The sequence below is a fragment of the Oncorhynchus nerka genome, linkage group LG25 (genome assembly GCF_034236695.1).
Source record: "Oncorhynchus nerka isolate Pitt River linkage group LG25, Oner_Uvic_2.0, whole genome shotgun sequence".
In the NCBI taxonomy this organism is placed as follows: domain Eukaryota; kingdom Metazoa; phylum Chordata; class Actinopteri; order Salmoniformes; family Salmonidae; genus Oncorhynchus; species Oncorhynchus nerka.
The window spans coordinates 49,462,180-49,484,683 of record NC_088420.1 but is presented as its reverse complement, the minus strand read 5'-3'; the positions used below and the strand labels follow the sequence as shown (position 1 = coordinate 49,484,683).

The 22,504-nt window shown below is 43.9% G+C and overlaps 1 protein-coding gene across 1 annotated transcript in view; it reads left to right on the top strand.

Annotated features, from left to right (window-relative positions):
• The window catches only part of LOC115109622 (spondin-1-like), a 132,548-nt gene that overhangs the window by 11,655 nt on the left and 98,389 nt on the right, over positions 1-22,504 (top strand). Inside the window, exon 3 of the mRNA XM_029634772.2 lies at positions 2,526-2,659. Coding sequence (XP_029490632.1) covers positions 2,526-2,659 — 134 coding nt within the window. The remainder of the gene's footprint in view (positions 1-2,525; positions 2,660-22,504) is intronic.

Below are 22,504 nucleotides of genomic sequence, written 5' to 3'. Positions count from 1 at the left end.
AGTGTTACCATTACTATCTCAGCTGCTGTATTTGTATAAAGCACAGTTCATTGCTGTTTTTATTTGGGCCAGAGATTGCACGCAACTGTTATTTAGTAGCATCCTTGAGCTAGCTCTCAAGGCTGAAGCTCACTGCAGCATGACATTGATGTTCTGTTTTATTTTTTTAACATTTAAAGTCAATCTGCTAATAAAGTATACAGTAATATGAGGTATAACTCTATATATTGATTCTCTTGTACTGTAGCAAACATGTTCAGACATTTGTACTGTTTGAAAAATATCACATAATAAGATTTGATATCAGAGATTGCTTGAACATCTCTACGGGTTTCCGTAGTAATGTAAGTGTTTGATTGATAGGAGGCTCAAGGCAAATGTTTAGTGCTCTCGAGTCTGGAGATTTCCATCGAGATCGGAAGAAACACGCTACTTTTAAATCACATGTTGTGACATTTTAAATATTGTGTCAGAAAGTTACATCCGCCCTGAGTCTTTTGCCAAGCTATCATTTATTCCATGTCTTGATTTTCTCCCATCTGCATCTCCTTGAAAAGACACATATACTTTAGCGAAGCATCTGTGTTTGCTGTGTCACCCGGGATGGAATGACTATGAAAACAGCAGTGTTCAGCTGCTCCTCCAGACTCCCCCTCCCCCTACAAGACAATGGAATCATTCCCCCCTCCTTCCCACAGGGTAACAAATAGATATAGGCTGGGTGTTCTGTAAGAAAAGCACAGTTTCCGAAGTAACTCAACTCCAAGTTCAGCTTCCTCCTATAAATGTGTTGTTTTCCTCAGCACTGTCAGTTGTTTGTAGCTGCCTGTGACTGACAGGACCTCAATGGTGAAGAGGCACAAAAAGACATTTCACTATGAGTATAATGAGGCCTAAGGACTACTATGGAGGAATCCTGGTGGAGCTTATTTGAGTCAGAGAGAGAAAAGAGAGAGCCACAGAGAGAAAGAGACAAAGACAGAGAGAGTGAGAGATACTAGTTATAGGGAGGGAAGACTGGGCTCACGGGTGCCTAGACAGAATGCAAATTGAAACAATTGTCAGTATCAATGAAGACTTTTTCTTCTTCTTCTAAAATACCTCCAGAAGGAATTCTTCCTCTTACACAAATTTATCAAGGAAAATTGCTTCCCTCCCTTACTTCTGTCATGTGTAAAGCATCTGGCTGTTAGATCAATATGATTGTGGAGTCAGGGCAGCTGGCGAACATTCAACGGGGCCCCAGAGGTCATCTCTGTGTGAGTCTGCTGCTCGTCACGCCTGGCTTTTATTACTCTCATGGCCGTGCCATAGAGGGGGACTGGACTGGACACGCCATGGACTCACAACACTGTTTTACCACTGTTTCATTGCGTAATTTGGAGTATAAATAAATTAAATACAATTATTTTATTACTGTCCTACTTTCAAGGACAGGTGAAGGGATGCCTAGATTGTTATACACTGTACACTCAACTGTCAGTCAACCAGTCACATTTGTAGAGAGATGAGGTGAAACAACATACCTACAGTGGAATTCAATGTCATAATGTATTACGACAACTCTGTTATTGTCACGTTCTGACCTTAGTTCCTTTGTTTTGTCTTTGTTTTAGTATGGTCAGGGCGTGAGTTGGGTTGGGCAGTCTATGTTATTTTTTCTATGATTTGGGATTTCTGTGTTTGGCCTGGTATGGTTATCAATCAGAGGCAGCTGTCAATCGTTGTCCCTGATTGAGAACCATACTTAGGTAGCCTGTTTTCACCCTTGAGTTGTGGGTGATTATTTTCTGTTCAGTGTTTTTTCAGCACCATACAGGACTGTTCGTTTTGTTGTTTTATTTGTTTTTGTTCAGTGTTCATTACATTATTAAAAATATGAACACTTACGACGCTGCGCATTGGTCCTCACCTTCCACCAACAATGGCCGTTACAGTCTATCATTTTGAACTGAAGACATCTGAGTTTATCGGTTTTAAGAGAAGTTGTTCACATATCAAACTACACAAAACAGATTATTACAGTACGTGTAATGCCAGTGTTGGCATCTGAAAAGGATTCCATATGAAAACATTCAGACACGTGTGACTGTGAAATACACTATTGATCCTGGTATGAGGGCGTAGTGGAGTGTGACGCTGCAGCGAGTTGACAACAGAATGCAAATTACAGCCTGTCTAAAACGCTAAACCATTGGTTTATTACAAGGAGCCCTGAATTATAGCATAGATCAATAATGAAAATTAATCACAAGTCTGAGTTGTGATAATTAAAACATTCAACTTTATCGGCACAGACGTAGTGAGCAGAGCACCATGGGTGAGAATTAAAATACATTTCTCAAAGATTCGTGATCTATTTTTGAAAATGGAAAATGTTATTGACTCAACTTTTTTTTGCATCTATAACTGTGTGTGTGTGTGGGGGGGAAGTTTTAAAAAATTGTTTATTCTTTTGCTTTTTGTCCATAAAGGGATTTTGGTGAGAAGTGTTGTAATTCTGACTGGTTTCCTGTGTTCCCTAGATCATAGATGAGGAGGACACCCAGTTCATGACCAACTGTCCCCCGGCTGTGACGGAGAGCACCCCCCGCAGGAGGACCCGGATCCAAGTGTTCTGGACAGCACCACCTTCTGGCAGCGGCTGTGTCATCCTCAAGTCGGTACCTTTTTTTAAAATACTGATACTATTACAACAATTATTACACTACTACCACTACCATTAACCAGTGTTACTGGGATTTGTTCATTTATTTGTTTGCTTTTGCAGAAGCAGCAGGCAACTCTTTCTGAGTTCCACAAAAAGCACAAAACAAGTCACAAAAACACTGTGTGTGTGTGTGTATATATATATTTAATGTGTTTGAGTGTCCCCTCAGTAATATTTCTCATTTAAATCTAGAAGGGAAGCAGTTAGTTTCTCGTCAACCCTCATCCAGAAAAGACTGGCATGCATGTTGTTGATGTGAGTTCTGTATGTGCAAGTCGCAATGCTCTGTTTTGAGCCAGCTACAGCTTTGCCAAGTATTTCTTTGCTTCACTTGACCATATTACCGGACAGTAATCAAGATGGGACAAGACCTGTTAATGCTAACAATTATTTGTTTCAGAATACTATTTCTCAATATTGATACAGATGTGGTCAAATATATTGGCACCTTAGCACAATTCACAATTTCTTCTAAAATAAGAACAAATTATTATTTACAATGACAGCCTGGCAAGAGGCAGAATGCCTCTTGTGGGGATGGGGGCTGGGATAAAAAAACAAAAAACAAAACAATGTAAGACAAAACGGACAACACAGACATATGACACTGTCAACAGCACAAATACAACAGCAAACAAAGTGTGTGGTGTGTTTGAAGTTCAACAACATGCTTCCTTACATATGGCAACGCAAACTAGTGACATCAGGTGACAAACTAGAGACAACTACATGTCTGCGTGTTGCTAGTGATGGCCACCCGACAACCCTACATTGTAGAATAATAGTGAAGACATCAACACTATGAAATAAAACATATGGAATCATGTAGTAACAAAAAATGTTAAACAAATCAAAATATATTTTATATTTGAGATTCTTCAAAGTGCCCCCCTTTGCCTTGAGGACAGCTTTGCACACTCTTGGCATTCTCTCAACCAACTTCATGAGGTAATCACCTGGAATGCATTTCAATTAACAGGTGTGCCTGAATTTGTGGAATTTCTTTCCTTAAAACCTGTTAAGCCTACCCCCTACTTTTTTGAACATTCTGTTAAAAATCGCGCAACATTTCAGTGCCCTGCTACTCAGGCCAGGAATATAGTATATGCATATGATTAGTATGTGTGGATAGAAAACACTCAGACGTTTATAAAACTGGTTAAATCACGGCTGTGACTATAACATAACGTGAGTTCCATCGAAAAGCGCAGGAAAACCTGATCACTGAAAATGGAATAAATATCCTTGCGCTCCTTCCAGGAATTGTTCAAAGTGAACCGAATTACATAAGACCGAGATTTCAGCGCCTACAGCTTCCACACGTTGTCTAGAGTCTTGTCATTTGATTCAGCTTTGATTCTTGGTTGAACCGAATCAAGGGAACCACTTCCCTCCGGTCCCCGACCTGATGTTTTGGTCGAGCTCTCTCCGGCCATGTTTTTTCAAGATGACACCTATAGAATTTACATCGCCTCCTGATGAATTTTATCGCTTATTAACGTGTACTAATACCTAAAGTTGCATTAGAACAGTATTTCAAAGTGTTTTGTGAAAGTTTATCGTCGACTTTTTGAATTTAAAAAAATGACGTTACGTTATGAAACGCTATTTTTTTCGTTTATCAACTGACTTCCGGGTTGGAGCGAGCGGTCGCATCTGCACTCGGTCCGCAGGTAGTATTACATTTCATTACATTTAATTATAGTACAACGGTTTGATTTGTCTAATCTTAGCAATTTCTTCTTAGCTAGCTACATAGCCGTCTTTGTATCATAGATAATTGCGTAATTATCGTATTTCGTCGTCCTAACGCAGTCTACACTGCCCTGCAGCTAGCCAGCTAGCTAACGTCCACCGTTAGCTAGTCCACCGTCTACCGATTAGCAACGGTTTGATTTGTCTAATCTTAGCAATTTCTTCTTAGCTAGCTACATAGCCGTCTTTGTATCATAGATAATTGCGTAATTATCGTATTTCGTCGTCCTAACGCAGTCTACACTGCCCTGCAGCTAGCCAGCTACCTAACGTCCACCGTTAGCTAGTCCACCGTCTACTGATTAGCAGCACAACTATTACACTCAACTGAACGACTTGATTAGTGTAGTGTTAGCTAGCTACATAGTTGTCTTTGCTGTCTTCGTATCCAAGATAATTGTGTAGTTTAGAGTGTGTAGTTTTAGAGTGATTATCTTAATTTACCGAGGTTAGCTAGCCAGCTATTTGTCGTCCTTAACGTAGGAGACACTGCTAGCTAGCCAACAGCTAGCCAACGTCTACCGAACAGAACTTCCGCACTCAACAATCCGGTCGCATTTCGCTTCGCTCCACAGGTAGTATCACATTTTTCATTTCATTTCATTACAGTACAACGACTTGATTTGTTTGATCGTAGCTAGCTACATAGCTAGCTACATAGCCGTCTTTGTATCAAAGATAATTGTGTAGTCTTGAGCGATTTCCTAGGTTAGCTAGCCAGCTATTGTCGTTCTTTTAACGCAATGTAACGTAATCAACACTGCTAGCTAGCCAGCTAGCCCCGAATAGCAGCACAGTAGCACAGTAGAAACTATTACACTCAACGGAACGACTTGATTAGTGTAGTGTCAACAACGCAGACACTGCCAGCTAGCCTACATAGTCAACAACGCAGCCTCTGCCAGCTAGCCTACTTCAGCAGTACTGTATCATTTTAATCATTTTAGTCAATAAGATTCTTGCTACGTAAGCTTAACTTTCTGAACACTCGAGACGTGTAGTCCACTTGTCATTCCAATCTCCTTTGCATTAGCGTAGCCTCTTGTGTAGCCTGTCAACTATGTGTCTGTCTATCCCTGTTCTCTCCTCTCTGCACAGACCATACAAACGCTCCACACCGCGTGGCGCGGCCACCTAATCTGGTGGTCCCAGCGCGCACGACCCACGTGGAGTTCCAGGTCTCCGGTAGCCTCTGGAACTGCCGATCTGCGGCCAACAAGGCAGAGTTCATCTCAGCCTATGCCATCCTCCAGTCCCTCGACTTCTTGGCACTGACGGAAACATGGATCACCACAGACAACACTGCTACTCCTACTGCTCTCTCTTCGTCCGCCCACGTGTTCTCGCACACCCCGAGAGCTTCTGGTCAGCGGGGTGGTGGCACCGGGATCCTCATCTCTCCCAAGTGGTCATTCTCTCTTTCTCCCCTTACCCATCTGTCTATCGCCTCCATTGAATTCCATGCTGTCACAGTTACCAGCCCTTTCAAGCTTAACATCCTTATCATTTATCGCCCTCCAGGTTCCCTCGGAGAGTTCATCAATGAGCTTGATGCCTTGATAAGCTCCTTTCCTGAGGACGGCTCACCTCTCACAGTTCTGGGCGACTTTAACCTCCCCACGTCTACCTTTGACTCATTCCTCTCTGCCTCCTTCTTTCCACTCCTCTCCTCTTTTGACCTCACCCTCTCACCTTCCCCCCTACTCACAAGGCAGGAAATACGCTCGACCTCATCTTTACTACATGCTGTTCTTCCACTAACCTCATTGCAACTCCCCTCCAAGTCTCCGACCACTACCTTGTATCCTTTTCCCTCTCGCTCTCATCCAACACTTCCCACACTGCCCCTACTCGGATGGTATCGCGCCGTCCCAACCTTCGCTCTCTCTCCCCGCTACTCTCTCCTCTTCCATCCTATCATCTCTTCCCTCTGCTCAAACCTTCTCCATCCTATCTCCTGATTCTGCCTCCTCAACCCTCCTCTCCTCCCTTTCTGCATCCTTTGACTCTCTATGTCCCCTATCCTCCAGGCCGGCTCGGTCCTCCCCTCCCGCTCCGTGGCTCGACGACTCATTGCGAGCTCACAGAACAGGGCTCCGGGCAGCCGAGCGGAAATGGAGGAAAACTCGCCTCCCTGCGGACCTGACATCCTTTCACTCCCTCCTCTCTACATTTTCCTCTTCTCTCTCTGCTGCTAAAGCCACTTTCTACCACTCTAAATTCCAAGCATCTGCCTCTAACCCTAGGAAGCTCTTTGCAACCTTCTCCTCCCTCCTGAATCCTCCTCCCCCTCCTCCCTCTCTGCAGATGACTTCGTCAACCATTTTGAAAAGAAGGTCGACGACATCCGATCCTCGTTTGCTAAGTCAAACGACACCGCTGGTTCTGCTCACACTGCCCTACCCTGTGCTCTGACCTCTTTCTCCCCTCTCTCTCCAGATGAAATCTCGCATCTTGTGACGGCCGGCCGCCCAACAACCTGCCCGCTTGACCCTATCCTCTCTTCTCCAGACCATTTCCGGAGACCTTCTCCCTTACCTCACCTCGCTCATCAACTCATCCCTGACCGCTGGCTACGTCCCTTCCGTCTTCAAGAGAGCGAGAGTTGCACCCCTTCTGAAAAAACCTACACTCGATCCCTCCGATGTCAACAACTACAGACCAGTATCCCTTCTTTCTTTTCTCTCCAAAACTCTTGAACGTGCCGTCCTTGGCCAGCTCTCCCGCTATCTCTCTCAGAATGACCTTCTTGATCCAAATCAGTCAGGTTTCAAGACTAGTCATTCAACTGAGACTGCTCTTCTCTGTATCACGGAGGCGCTCCGCACTGCTAAAGCTAACTCTCTCTCCTCTGCTCTCATCCTTCTAGACCTATCGGCTGCCTTCGATACTGTGAACCATCAGATCCTCCTCTCCACCCTCTCCGAGTTGGGCATCTCCGGCGCGGCCCACGCTGGATTGCGTCCTACCTGACAGGTCGCTCCTACCAGGTGGCGTGGCGAGAATCCGTCTCCACACCACGTGCTCTCACCACTGGTGTCCCCCAGGGCTCTGTTCTAGGCCCTCTCCTATTCTCGCTACACTTGGCTCTGTCTTAACCTCACATGGTCTCTCCTATCATTGCTATGCAGACGACACACAATTAATCTTCTCCTTTCCCCCTTCTGATGACCAGGTGGCGAATCGCATCTCTGCATGTCTGGCAGACATATCAGTGTGGATGACGGATCACCACCTCAAGCTGAACCTCGGCAAGACGGAGCTGCTCTTCCTCCCGGGGAAGGACTGCCCGTTCCATGATCTCGCCATCACGGTTGACAACTCCATTGTGTCCTCCTCCCAGAGCGCTAAGAACCTTGGCGTGATCCTGGACAACACCCTGTCGTTCTCAACTAACATCAAGGCGGTGGCCCGTTCCTGTAGGTTCATGCTCTACAACATCCGCAGAGTACGACCCTGCCTCACACAGGAAGCGGCGCAGGTCCTAATCCAGGCACTTGTCATCTCCCGTCTGGATTACTGCAACTCGCTGTTGGCTGGGCTCCCTGCCTTTGCCATTAAACCCCTACAACTCATCCAGAACGCCGCAGCCCGCCTGGTGTTCAACCTTCCCAAGTTCTCTCACGTCACCCCGCTCCTCCGCTCTCTCCACTGGCTTCCAGTTGAAGCTCGCATCCGCTACAAGACCATGGTGCTTGCCTACGGAGCTGTGAGGGGAACGGCACCTCAGTACCTCCAGGCTCTGATCAGGCCCTACACCCAAACAAGGGCACTGCGTTCATCCACCTCTGGCCTGCTCGCCTCCCTACCACTGAGGAAGTACAGTTCCCGCTCAGCCCAGTCAAAACTGTTCGCTGCTCTGGCCCCCCAATGGTGGAACAAACTCCCTCACGACGCCAGGACAGCGGAGTCAATCACCACCTTCCGGAGACACCTGAAACCCCACCTCTTTAAGGAATACCTAGGATAGGATAAAGTAATCCCTCTCACCCCCTTAAAAGATTTAGATGCACTACTGTTCCACTGGATGTCATAAGGTGAATGCACCAATTTGTAAGTCGCTCTGGATAAGAGCGTCTGCTAAATGACTTAAATGTAAATGTAAATGTTTATCACACAGTCTACATAGAACGATATCTAGGCTATATATGGACCGATTTAATCGAAAAAAAGACCCAATAGTGATTATGGGACATCTAGGAGTGCCAACAAAGAAGATGGTCAAAGGTAATGAATGTTTTATATTTTATTGTGCGGTTTGTATAGCGCAGAATATGCTAATTATTTTGTTTACGTCCCCTGCGGGTCTTTTGTGGTGTTACATGCTATCAGATAATAGCTTCTCATGCTTTCGCCGAAAAGCATTTTAAAAATCTGACTTGTTGCCTGGATTCACAATGAGTGTAGCTTTAATTCAATACCCTGCATGTGTATTTTAATGAACGTTTGAGTTTTAACTAATACTATTAGCATTTAGCGTAGTGCATTTGCATTTCCAGAGCTCTAGATGGGACGCCTGCGTGCCATAATCGGTCGACCTCTACAAGGTAGGGGTGGTATACGGAAGATAACCTTATTTTGTAAAAGACCAAGCCCATATTATGGCAAGAAGAGCTCAAATAAGCAAAACAAAACATCAATTGTTCAGAGGAGACTGCGTGAATCAGGCCTTCATGGTCGAATTGCTGCCAAGAAACCACTACTAAACGACACCAATAATAAGAGACTTGCTTGTTCCAAGAAACATTAGCAATTGGCATTAGACCCGTGGAAATCTGTCCTTTGGTCTAATGAGTCCAAATTGGAGATTGTTGGTTCCAACCGCTGTGTGTTTGGGAGACGCAGAGTAGGTGAACGGATGATCTCCGCATGTGTGGTTCCCACCGTGAAGCATGGAGGAGAAGGTGTGATGGTGTGGGGGTGCTTTGCACAGACACTGTCTGTGATTTATTTAGAATTCAAGGCACACTTAACCAGCATGGCTACCACAGCATTCTGCAGCAATACGCCATCCCATCTGGTTTGGGCTTAGTGAGACTATCATTTGTTTTTCAACAGGACAATGACCCAACACACCTCCAGGCTTTGTAAGGGCTATTTGACCGAGGAGAGTGATGGAGTACTGCATCAGATATCCTGGCCTCCACAATCACCCAACCTCAACCCAATTGAGATGGTTTGGGATTAGTTGTACCGCAGAGGAAAAGGAAAAGCAGCCAACAAGTGCTCAGCGCATGTGGGAAATCCTTTAAGGCTGTTGGGAAAAGCATGCCTCATGAAGTTGGTTGAGAGAATGCCAAGAGTGTGCAAAGCTGTCATCAAGGCAGAGGGCGGCTACTTTGAAGACTCTTTTTGAATAGTTTTTTTTGGTTACTACATGATTCCATATGTGTTATGTCATAGTTTTGATATCTTCACTATTATTCAACAATGTGGAAAATGTTAAAAAATAAAGAAAATCCCTGGAATGAGTAGGTGTGTCCAAACTTCTGACTGGTAGTGTAAATATTTCTTAATTCCATTATTTGACTTTTAGATTTGTGTATATTGTTGTGAATTGTTAGATACTACTGCACTGTTGGAGCAAGGAAGACAGGCATTTCGCTACACCCACAATTACATTTGCTAAATATGTGTATGTGAACAATTTGATTTGCCAGTGTATTTGTCAGTGATATATATATTTTTTGAGACAGGTTTCAGGAAGCTTACAGTACATTTGGAAAATATTCAGACCTCTTGACTTTTCCCACATTTTGATACATTACATCCTTACTCAATCTACACACAATGACAAAGCAAAAACGGTGTTTTCGAAATTTATAAAAAAGGGAAATATCACATTTACATAAGCATTCAGACCCGTTACTCAGTACTTTGTTGAATCACCTTTTGGCAGCGATTACAGCCTCAAATCTTCTTGGGTATGACGCTACTAGCTTGGCACACCTCTATTTGGAGAGTTTCTCCCATTCCTCCCCAGATCCTCTCAAGCGCTGTCAGATTGGATGGGGAGCGTTGCTGCACAGCTATTTTACGGTCTCTCCAGAAATGTTTGATTGGGTTCAAGTCTGGGCTATGGCTGGACAGCTCAAGGACGTTCAGAGACTTGTCCCGAAGCCACTCCTGCTTTGTCTTGGCTGTGTGCTTAGGGTCATTGTCCTGTTGGAAGGTGAACCTTCGCCCCAGTCAGAGGGGCGAAGGTTCACTCGTCTCCCAGTCCCTGCATCTAAAAAACATTCCCACAGCATGATGCTGCCACCCCCATGCTTCACCGTAGGGATGGTGCTACAATGGTTCCTCCTCTTAAAAGTTGCAAGCTTGCACTGCGGGACTTAGAGGTACCCAGTGTCATGGCTTCATTGCTCCAGACCACCACAAGGGGAGTTAGAGCACTCAATATGCATTTGGGTTCCAAGGTTTTTATATGACCAATCATATCGAGTGATTCCAATGACAAGTTTTGACGCAAGCCACCCGTGCCTGGTGGCGTTTTTCAACAAAGATGGCAGACAAAACATTACGGTGGAACCAAATATAAGTAGTTATAACGTCATAACGAGTCATGCAAGAAATGTACAATTGAGAGGAATATGTTAATGTAGAGACAAACGTTTTTGTTAATGTACGAAACTTGCTAAATAGCCATTTATCTGACTAGCTAACATTAGCCAGCTAACTAATGTTAGGAGAATAAATTTGTACTTCGTGTTGTTTAATGTTTTAGGGACTCCTGAGAACACCAGCAAACCAGGCTGTCATCGTGTGAAACAATGGATGTAAAGAATCTAGCTAGCTAAAGCATTCACTTCAAATTGAACGTACATGTAACGGTTTTCTTTAGGTGAAGTAGAGGCGGACCAAAACGCAGCGTCGTTATATTGATTCATGTTTAATATAAAAAGATAAACACGAACACTACAAAACAATAAACGTGGAAAACCAAAAACAGCCCTATCTGGTGCAAAACACAGAGACAGGAACAATCACCCACAAACACACAGTGAAACCCAGGCTACCTAAGTATGATTCTCAATCAGAGACAACTAATGACACCTGCCTCTGATTGAGAACCATACTAGGCCGAAACATAGACTGCCCACCCAACTCACGCCCTGACCATACTAAAATAAATACAAAACAAAGGAAATAAAGGTCAGAACGTGACAGTACCCCCCCCCAAAGGTGCGGACTCCGGCCGCAAAACCTTAACCTATAGGGGAGGGTCTGGGTGGGCGTCTGTCCCGGTGGCGGCTCTGGCGCGGGACGCGGACCCCACTTCACCATTGTCTTAGTCCGCCTTATTGTCTGCTTCCGTGGCCTCCTAACCACGGCGACCCCTCTAAATGACCCCACTGGACTGAGGGGCAGCTCTGGACAGAGGGGCGGAAGCACTGGACAGAGGGGCGGAAGCTCTGGACAGAGGGGCGGAAGCTCTGGACAGAGGGGCGGAAGCTCTTGGCTGAGGGGCAGGGGCTCTTGGCTGAGGGGCAGGGGCTCTTGGCTGAGGGCTCTGGCACCTCTGGGTTGAGGGGCTCTGGCGGCTCTGGGCTGAGGGGCTCTGGGCTGAGGGGCTCTGGTGGCCCCTGGCTGACTGGTGGCCCCTGGCTGACTGGCGGCACTGGCGGCGCTGGGCAGACTGGCGGCACTGGCGGCGCTGGGCAGACGGGCGGCTCAGGTGGCGCTGGGCAGACGGGTGGCTCAGGCGGCGCTGGGCAGACGGGAGGCTCAGATGGCGCTGGGCAGACTGGAAGCTCAGATGGCGCTGGGCAGACTGGAAGCTCAGATGGCGCTGGGCAGACGGGTAGCTCAGATGGCGCTGGGCAGACGGGAAGCTCCGGCAACGCTGGGCAGACGGGAAGCTCCGGCAACGCTGGAGAGGAAGGCTCTGACAGCGCTGGACTGAGTAGCTCTGGCGCCTCTGGACTGAGGGGCGGGAGCTCTGGTAGCGCCGAACAGGCCGGGAGGCTCCGGCAGCGCTGGAGAGGCGGGAGCCTCTGTAAGGATGAGCCGGAGAGACAGCCTGGTGCGGGGGGCTGCCACTGGAGGGCTGGTGCGTGGAGGTGGTGACGGATAGACCGGACCGTGCAGGCGCACTGGAGCTCTTGAGCACCGAGCCTGCCCAACCTTACCCGGTTGAATGGTCCCGGTCGCCCTGCCAGTGCGGCGAGGTGGAATAGCCCGCATTGGGCTATGCAGGCGAACCAGGGACACCGTGCGCAAGGCTGGTGCCATGTAAGCCGGTCCAAGGAGACGCACTGGAGACCAGATGCGTAGAGCCGGCTTCATGGCACTTGGCTCGATGCCCACTCTAGCCCGGCCGATACGCGGAGCTGGAATGTACCGCACCGGGCTATGCACCCGCACTGGGGACACCGTGCGCTTCACAGCATAACACGGTGCCAGCCCGGTCTCTCCAGCCCCCCGGTAAGCACAGGAAGTTGGCGCAGGTCTCCTACCTGGCTTCACCACACTTCCTGTGTGCCACCCCCCAAGACATTTTTGGGGCTGACTTTCAGGCTTCCATCCACGCCGCCGTGCTGCCTCCTCATACCAGCGCCTCTCCGCCTTCCCCGCCTCCAGCTCTTCTTTGGGGCGGCGATATTCTCCAGGCTGTGCCCAGGGTCCTTTACCTTCCAATTCTTCCTCCCATGTCCATTCCTCCAAATAGTGCAGCCTCTCCCACTGCTGCTGCTGCTGCTCCTGCTGCTGCTGCCTCTGTCGCTTCTCCTGCTGCTGCTTTTGCTGTTGCCCGTTACCACGCCGCTTGGTCCTGTTGTGGTGGGTGATTCTGTAACGGTTTTCTTTAGGTGAAGTAGAGGCGGACCAAAACGCAACGTGGTTATATTGATTCATGTTTAATAAAAAAAGATAAACACGAACACTACAAAACAATAAACGTGGAAAACAACTAATGACACCTGCCTCTGATTGAGAACCATACTAGGCCGAAACATAGAAATACCCCAAAACATAGAAAAACAAACATAGACTGCCCACCCAACTCACGCCCTGACCATACTAAAATAAATACAAAACAAAGGAAATAAAGGTCATAACGTGACAGTACAATTATGTAAACTTGCCTTGCAATGCAGCTGAAGTAACATAGCTAGCTAACTATTTACTTGCTTATTGTGTAGTGGAGGATAAAAATAACTGTATGCCTATTGATGTGTAGCTAGCTACAGTATGTAGCCGATCTGTGTATGGACCCTAAAACGTTAGGTTCTGAACTAATATTTATACCAATCTATGAACCTCAGCTATCAGTTGTATCAACTTCAAGTCTGAATGGCAGTAGAGGCAGTAGAAGTTTACAAGTTGACTAAGTTGACTGTGCCTTTAAACAACTTGGAAAATTCCAGAAAATGTCATGGCTTAGAAGCTTCTGATAAGCTAATTGACATAATTTGAGTCAATTGGAGGTGTACCTGTGGATGTATTTCAAGGCCTACCTTCAAACTCAATGCCTCTTTGCTTGACATCATGGGAAAAATCAAAAGAAATCAGCCAAGACCTTTTTTTTTGTAGACCTCCACAAGTCTGGTTCATCCTTGGGAGCAATTTCCAAAGCCCTGAAGGTACCATGTTCATCTGTACAAACAATAGTATGCATGTATAAACACCACAGCTGTCATACCGCACAGGAAGGAGACGCGTTCGGTCTCCTAGAGATGAATGTGCTTCGGTGCGAAAAGTGCAAATCAATCCCAGAACAACAGCAACGGGCCTTGTGAAGATGCTGGAAGAAACCAGTACAAAAGTATCTATATCCACAGTAAAACAAGTCATATATGGATATAACCAGAAAGGCCTCTCTGCAAGGAAGAAACCACTGCTCCAAAACCATCATAAATAAGCCAGACTACGGTTTGCAACTGCACATGGGGACAAAGATTGTAGATTTTGGAGAAATAGAACTGTTTGGCCATAATGACCATAGTTATGTTTGGAGAAAAAAGGGGGAGGCTTGCAAGCCGAAGGACATCATCCCAACCGTGAAGCACGGAGGTGGCAGCATCATGTTGTGGGAGTGCTTTGCTGCAGGAGGGACTGGTGCACTTCCCAAAATAGATGGCATCATGAGGTTGGACAATTATGTGGATATATTGAAGCAACATCTAAAGACATCAGTCAGGAAGTTAAAGCTTGGTCGAAAATGGGTCTTCCAAATGGACAATGACCCCAAGCATACTTCGAAAGTTGTGGAAAAATGGCTTAAGGACAACAAAGTCAAGGTATTGGAGTGGCCAGAAAGCCCTGACCTCAATCCTATAGAACATTTGTGGGCAGAACCGAAAAACCATGTGCGAGCAAGGAGGCCTAAAAACTTGACTCAGTTACACCAGCTCTGTCAGGAGGAAGGGCCAAAATTCACCCAACTTATTGTGGGAAGCTTGTGGAAGGCTACCCGAAACGTTTGACACAAGTTAAACAATTTAAAGGCAATGCTACCAAATACTAATTGAGTGTATGTAAACTTCTGACCCACTGGGAATGTGATGAAAGAAATAAAAGCTGAAATAAATCTTCACTCTACTATTATTTTGACATTTCACATTCTTAAAATAAACTGGTGATCCTATCTGACCTAAAACAGGGAATTTTTGCTAAGATTAAATGTCAGGAATTGTGAAAAACCGAGTTTAAATGTTTTTGGCTAAGGTGTATGTATACTTCCGATTTCAACTGTACATGTACTGTAGTTATTACCACGCATGAGATTTCCACATTGTACACTGTACATTGAATATACATTAATTCACTGATCATGTACTCTTCCTTGGTAAATAAAGGTGCAGTTCACGTATGAATCTCTGATACATTCTTTTCAGTCATATCAAACTCCATTATTTGAATGATGCTGTCTGCATGTATGTATTACAATTAATAATTTCAACAGTGTTTACCACTCCTGCTCCTGGGACATCAATGATTACACATTGTAACTATGCAGTAGACTAGAAACATGATTGATTTGTAATTCATATATGCATTAAATAAACAATGCATATCTAACTCCCTTCTGCATTAATCTGAGGACACAGGATAGTATTTCCATGAGATACTTAATTTCAACCAGTGGAGAATGTGAAACGCTTTATTGAAAGAAGTTCATTATCCAGGTGTTATAAATACATAATACATGCATTATAATTATGATAATTGTAATATTATATAATACAAGTTCAATCTGGTGTGTGCATTATAAAACGAGGAAGAAAGACGAGGTGGGGAGATAGGTGTAGAAGACGGAAAGGAAAAAAAGATAAGAACAGCTTAATGAATTAATGAATTACACTGCTACCCTAATATTCTCTCAGTTCATCACAATTGCTGTGTCTCCTAACCAGCATTGGGCCCCCAGTTGGCCCGAAGGTTACCTTATGAGTGGGTGAGGTGGTGATGACGGGACTGGCTTTCTCTCTCACATCAAAACATACCTGCAGACGAGAGACCGATAGAGAGAGAGCATGGAAGAGGGAAGGGAACAAGATGGGAACAACAACAATTTGTTGCAAGTTGGGGAGGGGGGCTAATTGCTGAACAATAGACTATTCAACCTACCAAAGAATAGTCTAATAGCCGAGCTAGGTGTGAAAAAAAAACTATCACAGACCAGATTTGCCCTAATGACCAAAGGGTAGCTTGCTACTCAATGTAACAAAGTAATGACTTTTCAAATAAGTTACCTTACACCTTATGTTGGCTGACAATTTGTTAGCTACGCTGCCCTTACGAGCCACATAGTATATCATTACAGCAGTATGTACCGGTATGTTAGCTAGCTACCTAACGTTAGTAGTTACACACCACCCATGCCAGTATATTAACTATAGGCTACCGAACTACCCAACGTTTATTGACTTGATTATTCCAGTCATTCTTAGCTGAGCAAAATGGGATAGTCGTTGTGCTTTCTCAATGGATCATTCGGGTGCTTTTGTAAATTCGCTCTGGCTATCCATAGGCTGGACCAATAGAACGAGTCAAAATTCACCCTGGCTATCCATAGGCTGGACAATAGAACGAGTCAAAATTCACCCTGGCTATCCATAGGCTGGACAATAGAACGAGTCAAAATTCACCCAAGGCTGAAAAATGGCTGAAGAACGTTGGTTAAACTGGAACACTAGCGAGTGCCCATAGCAAATTAATGGAATCGAACGTTCGCAGAGCCTGTTTTGACTGGAGAATTAGAATTCCATTTTGCCTATATGGCACAAAAAATGTATCCCTTTTTATTTTAGCACTACAATCTGTTCGTTGGACGAAACTGGAAAAAAACATATTGTGTAGAAAGTAAACATCCGCACCTCGATGGTGTCAACTGTGCTTATGTCTGCGTAATGAGAAAAAAAAAAAAATTCTGACTTTTTCTGGTCTAGCGATCGATGACAAAGGAGCTTGTTGCCCAGACTTACATAATTTCAAAGAGCTTGTCTCATTGCCAACAATAGCGAAGCAGGCATTGTGACGTTGAACAATTATCTGGGAATAGAATGTTCGGAAGGTGATTTGGTGCCACAGTGCTCAATAGGAGCTGGCAGGGTGAAAAATGCAATGAACTAGTTCGATGCAATTAACTAGTTTTTATCAAAAAAGAACGTTGTTTAGAATTTCATGTATCCAGCCTACTATCAACACGGATTTCAGAGCACTCTCATCTGAGTGTACCAGAGAGCAGAATAATCCATTTACGGCCTCTCAACACCCGTTGAATATGGCCGGTGTCAGTAAATGTCGGGAAAAAAGCGCAATTAAATTGTTTCCAGTACCACATTTACAGTCACTAACGCTCTGATTATCACGAAAACTGCCTTACCAGCTCAGCTAGGGCGAGTAAAATGGTCAGAGTGGTCTCATTTGTGTCTGGAAGTAGCTAGCAAGCTAGCCAACATTAGCTTGGATGCTTGACTGACGTTATAAGGCCAGACCGCTCAAATCAACCCTACTCCTCGGCCCGAACGTCCAGTGTGCCCTCCGAGAGCGAAACGGTCTGAATGTACAATCTGACAATGGTCTGAATTTATTAGCATCACGTTGTACAGCGCCATATTGTCTGTTCCATCCTAGTGGAAACCCAGAGGGTTTGATGGTGCTAGGTTTCCTCCAGCCAAAGAGTTCAATCTTGGTTTCAAGCGTCATACCTAAGAAGACTGTAGTTGTTGCCAAAGGTGCTTCAGAAAAGTACTGAGTAAAGGGTCTGAATACTTATGTAAATGTGATATTTCAACTTTTTATGATAAATGATGTGGTATTGTTTATAGATTGTGTTGGGTGAAAAAACATTTATCAATTTTAGAATAAGGCTGTAACATAACAAAATATCTTAAGTCTAGGGGTCTGAATACTTCACATAAGGCACTGTATGTAAAAATTGATTCTCCAATAAAATCCCTGGTCACACTTGTAGGCGATGTCATGACGTTAGCTAGCATAGCTTATGCACAGAAACATGTCATCCGGTCTAATGGTTGTGTCGCGCCAAACTGTGAATGTGCAGATGTAAAATTAAATGAATGTTTCTGGCAATTTTGTAATTTGAGATGGAGCTGAATTTGTCTACGATCTTCAGAGCCTTTGGGAGGGATTGAGCTACATCATCTACATAAAGTTAGATATCGTCGGCGTGTAATTAGATAATGTCATCCGTAGAACTGAGAGCTATTGGTGTAATTTCTTTACGTTGTCGAATTGCCGTGGCCAGGGGCTCCATAGACAATACAAATTGCAGAGTTGAGATGGGATCACCTTGCCTGCTACTTCTAGTCTAAATGGAACAGAGCAGGTAATGCATGTTATTACTATGGCTGAGGGATTAGCATATAGTATTTTAATAATATTTAAAAAAAATTGAAGCCAAGTCCCATATGTTTAAAAACTGACCAAAGATATGACCTTTTTAGTCTATCAAAAGCTTTTTCTGCGTCGAGATATATCATTGCCCAATGAGCTTTAGATTCTGATGAAGGATGTTAGATCTGTAATAATTTTTTTAACAGACACGCTTTGGTCCAGATGTACAAATTTGGGTAAGTACTTTTCGAGAAGGGACAACAGAATTTTAGAAACTTGTTTAATATCTGTATTTATCAAAGGTAGAGGGCAATATTGAGAACACTGGATGGCGTACTTAACTTTTTTTTTACAAAGGTAAATTACTGCTGTATTTACATCCCTTCCAAATGAACCTTTTTGTGAACGGCTCTGCTAATCATTTCAAGTAACAGTGGACTTAATTGGTTCCATATTTTTAAATAGACCTCAGATGAAATACTGGTGATTTTCCTTTTATTCATGTTATCCAATGTAGGTTCCCAGTAAGCTGGCTTCCTCAGTTGAGAGAAGAGGATATAGTATATCTAAAAATATGTTTTTCAATGACTTGATCATTTGATTTAGAGGATTGGAGGATTCTAAATTAATTTCTAAAGGGCATTTTTCGTTAGGGAAAATCTGATCTGTGAGAATATCTAAGGGACTTTTATATAATTCTAAATTAATAATAATAATAACCGCTTTGTTTAAAAAATAACGATATTTTGGAGATTATTTTGTTTTCAAATAACCTAATGTGAACGAGAAAAAGGCCATTCTTGAACAAGGGGTGAGACACTCTTACTAATTTGTAAATACAGCCAGTTTGTTATTAAGAATGATTTATTTCTGTTTTTAGAGGGAGAGAAACCAAAAGCCCACCATCACCTCATGGGTCTCCCCGTCGCGGATGGCACGGGTATCGAACCAGCATCTGTACCAATGCAGTTTGCACTGCACCCATCCACAAAGTTTAATGCTGATCAATTGCCTTGCACAAAGAATCAAAATACAGCGAGGTGTTGGCAAGAGTCTATTGTCCTGCTAATAGTCCATAATGGGCTATTATGATACGTGGTGTCCTGGTCAGGATAAGCAAAACATTTCTTTATTAAAGCCTATCAGAAAGAATGTTATTTTGATCTGAAGCCATGAATGAGTAAGTCACTCAACTTTATTTAGGTGCTGTGGCTATATGACTGCTCCATCAACTTGATTATTTAGCAGACATCACTAGCTTATATTCTGTCAACACATATCTTAAGAATGTAATATAATGTAATATAATTGAACATTTTTGTTTCTCTTAGAATAAAACCCTAGCGTTAAAACAGTTTTAGGAAGTAATACTGATGAGTAGAAACAAAAATATAAGTGTGTTTTTCCGGGTGTGCACGTGCAGGACAGAGGAAAAGTAATTCTTACACTATTGTTCTAAATTCAGTCACCTTCTTCATCCTCATCATTCAGTTAATTGAAATTCAATTTTGAAGTTAGCACAATTATCAGTTTATATTTGGTTTATGTCGCCCATGTATTGTCAGTTAGAGACACGTTAGCGCCTTGGGACCCAAAAGCATAATTCGTGCTCTTAACTCCCCCTGGGGTTGTCTGGAGCAATGAAGCAGTGACGCAGGGTACCGTACTAAACCACAAGTCCCGCTGCATAATCTCAAAACTTTTAGTTGAGCGACCACTGTACCATATCCCTCTCTATTCACACTATGTGCAGGAAGAAAAGGTCCAAAAAGACAAGATGGTCTGGTATGCCCACTTCTTTGCAAGCTAGTGTCTCAATTATTAAAATGAATGTCCTTCCTCATATCAATTTTATATGTTCGATGTTACCACTGCCTCCTCCTATAGTCAAATTAAGGCCAACAGTCTATCTCATAAAGAAGTTCCTTTGGGGGAGGGGGGGGGGCACAGATTAAATACGCAACACTACAGAGAACAAAAGCATTAGGTGTACTTGCAGTTCCACATTTCTAATTTTACCACCTATCATTCCAAAGGAATTTCCTGAAGACCTGGTTAAACTCAGAGATGTCAGCTCCTTGGCTTACTATAGAAGAATCAATCATTTATCCGCTTAGATTAGAAGATTTATTTTCTATATTGACTCCTAAAAATGTTGCATTATAGTTTGGACCTATTACTCAGCATATGAGTAAATGTGTGGAAAGCTACAGAGAAACATGAGTTTTAATCTAAAACGGCATTCATACTCTCCAATATGGCATAATAAAGAATTCTCAGAATGTAAGAAACCATTTACAGTGCATTCGGAAAGTATTCAGATCCCTTGATTTTTTCCCCACATTTTGTTACGTTACAGCCTTATATTAAAATGGATGAAAAAACAAACATTTATATCCATCTACACACAATAGCCCATAATGACGAAGCAAAAAAGGTTTTTAGGCATTGGTAGTGATAACAGCCTCAAGTCTTCTTGGGTTTGATGCTACAAGCTTAGCTCACCTGTATTTCAGTAGTTTCTCCCATTCTCTGTAGATCCTCTCAAGCTATAAGGTCTTCAATGCCAAAATAACATGCAAAACAGGCAACCCCAACTGCCCTGAATGACGAGTTACCACTTGTCGCTGCACAGCTAATTTTAGGTCTATCCAGAGATGTTAGATCGGGTTCAAGTCCGGGCTCTGGCTGGGCCACTCAAGAACATTGAGACTTGCCCCAAAGCCACTCCTGCGTTGTCTTGGCTGTGTGCTTAGGGTCGTTGTCCTGTTGGAAGGTGAACCTTCGCCCGAGTCTGAGGTCCAGAGCGCCCTGGAGAAGGTTTTCCCTCGATCCTGACTAGTCTCACAGTCCCTGCCACTGAAAAACATCCCCACAGCATGATGCTGCCATCACCATGCTTCACCGTAGGGATGATGCCAGGTTTTATCCAGACGTGATGCTTGGCATTCAGGCCAAAGAGTTGTTTCTCATGGTCTAAGAGTCCTTTAGGAGACTTTTGGCAAACTCCAAGTTGTCTGTCATGTGCCTTTTACTGAGGAGTGGCCTCCGTCTGGCCACTCTACCATAAAGGCCTGATTGGTGGAGTGCTGCAGAGATGGTTGTTCTTCCATCTCCACAGAGGAACTCTGGAGCTCTGTCAGAGTGACCATCGCATACTTGGTCACCTCCCTGACCAAGGCTCTTCTCCCCCGATTGCTCAGTTTGGCTGGGCAGCCAGCTCTAGGAAGAGTCTTGGTGGTTCCAAACTTCTTCCATTTAAGAATGAAGGAGGCCAGTGTGGTCTTGGGGATCTTCAATGCTGCAGAAATGTTTTGGTATCCTTCCCCAGATCTGTGCCTCAACATAATCCGGTCTTGACAATTCCTTCGACCTCATGGCATGGTTTTTGCTCTGACATGCATTGTCATATGCTGGACCTTATATAGACAGGTTTGTGCCTTTCCACATCATGTTCAGTCAATTGAATTTACCACAGGTGGACTACCAAGTTGTAGAAACATCTAAAGGACAATCAATTTAAACAGGATGCACCTAAGCTCAATCTCAAGTCTCATAGCTAAGGGTCTGAATACTTGTGAAAATAAGGTATTTCTGTGTTTTATTTTTAATACATTTGCTAAAACCTGTTTTCGCCCTGTCATTATGCAGTGTTGTGTGTAGATTGATGAGGACAAACATGTATTTAATACATTTTAGAATAAGGCGGTAACGTAATGTGGGAAAAGTCAAGGGCTCTGAATACCTTCCGAATGCACTGTATATCAGATTCTTGGTCTAAGGTTATTTATACTTTCAAAGACATATTCAATGTGAATGGACTCCTCAGTTTCTAGGAAATTCGCCAGTGTTTTAATGTCCCAGGTTCATCATTTTGTGTTTACCTTCAACACCACCTATATATTCAAGCCTATGGGATCCTCTGCGGAGCAGAATGACCAGATTTACCGGTACACCCATTGGTCAAACTTCAAACGAACAGATGATCCTCACAATAAGTTGTTTCTTATGTCTATAGTCAATTAATTATAGCAGCACAAAAACAATTAAATATATCCACGGTATGGGAAAAATATTTTACACTTTCTGACAGACAGACAAATTGGGAGACAGTATGGGAAAATATATTTTGATAATCTAAAACCCCAATCACCGATTGACTCTATGTCCTTATGACTGCTAGAAGGTACCTATTTTATGCCAGGATATACCCATGCCCTCCAGTACTTTTCTCAA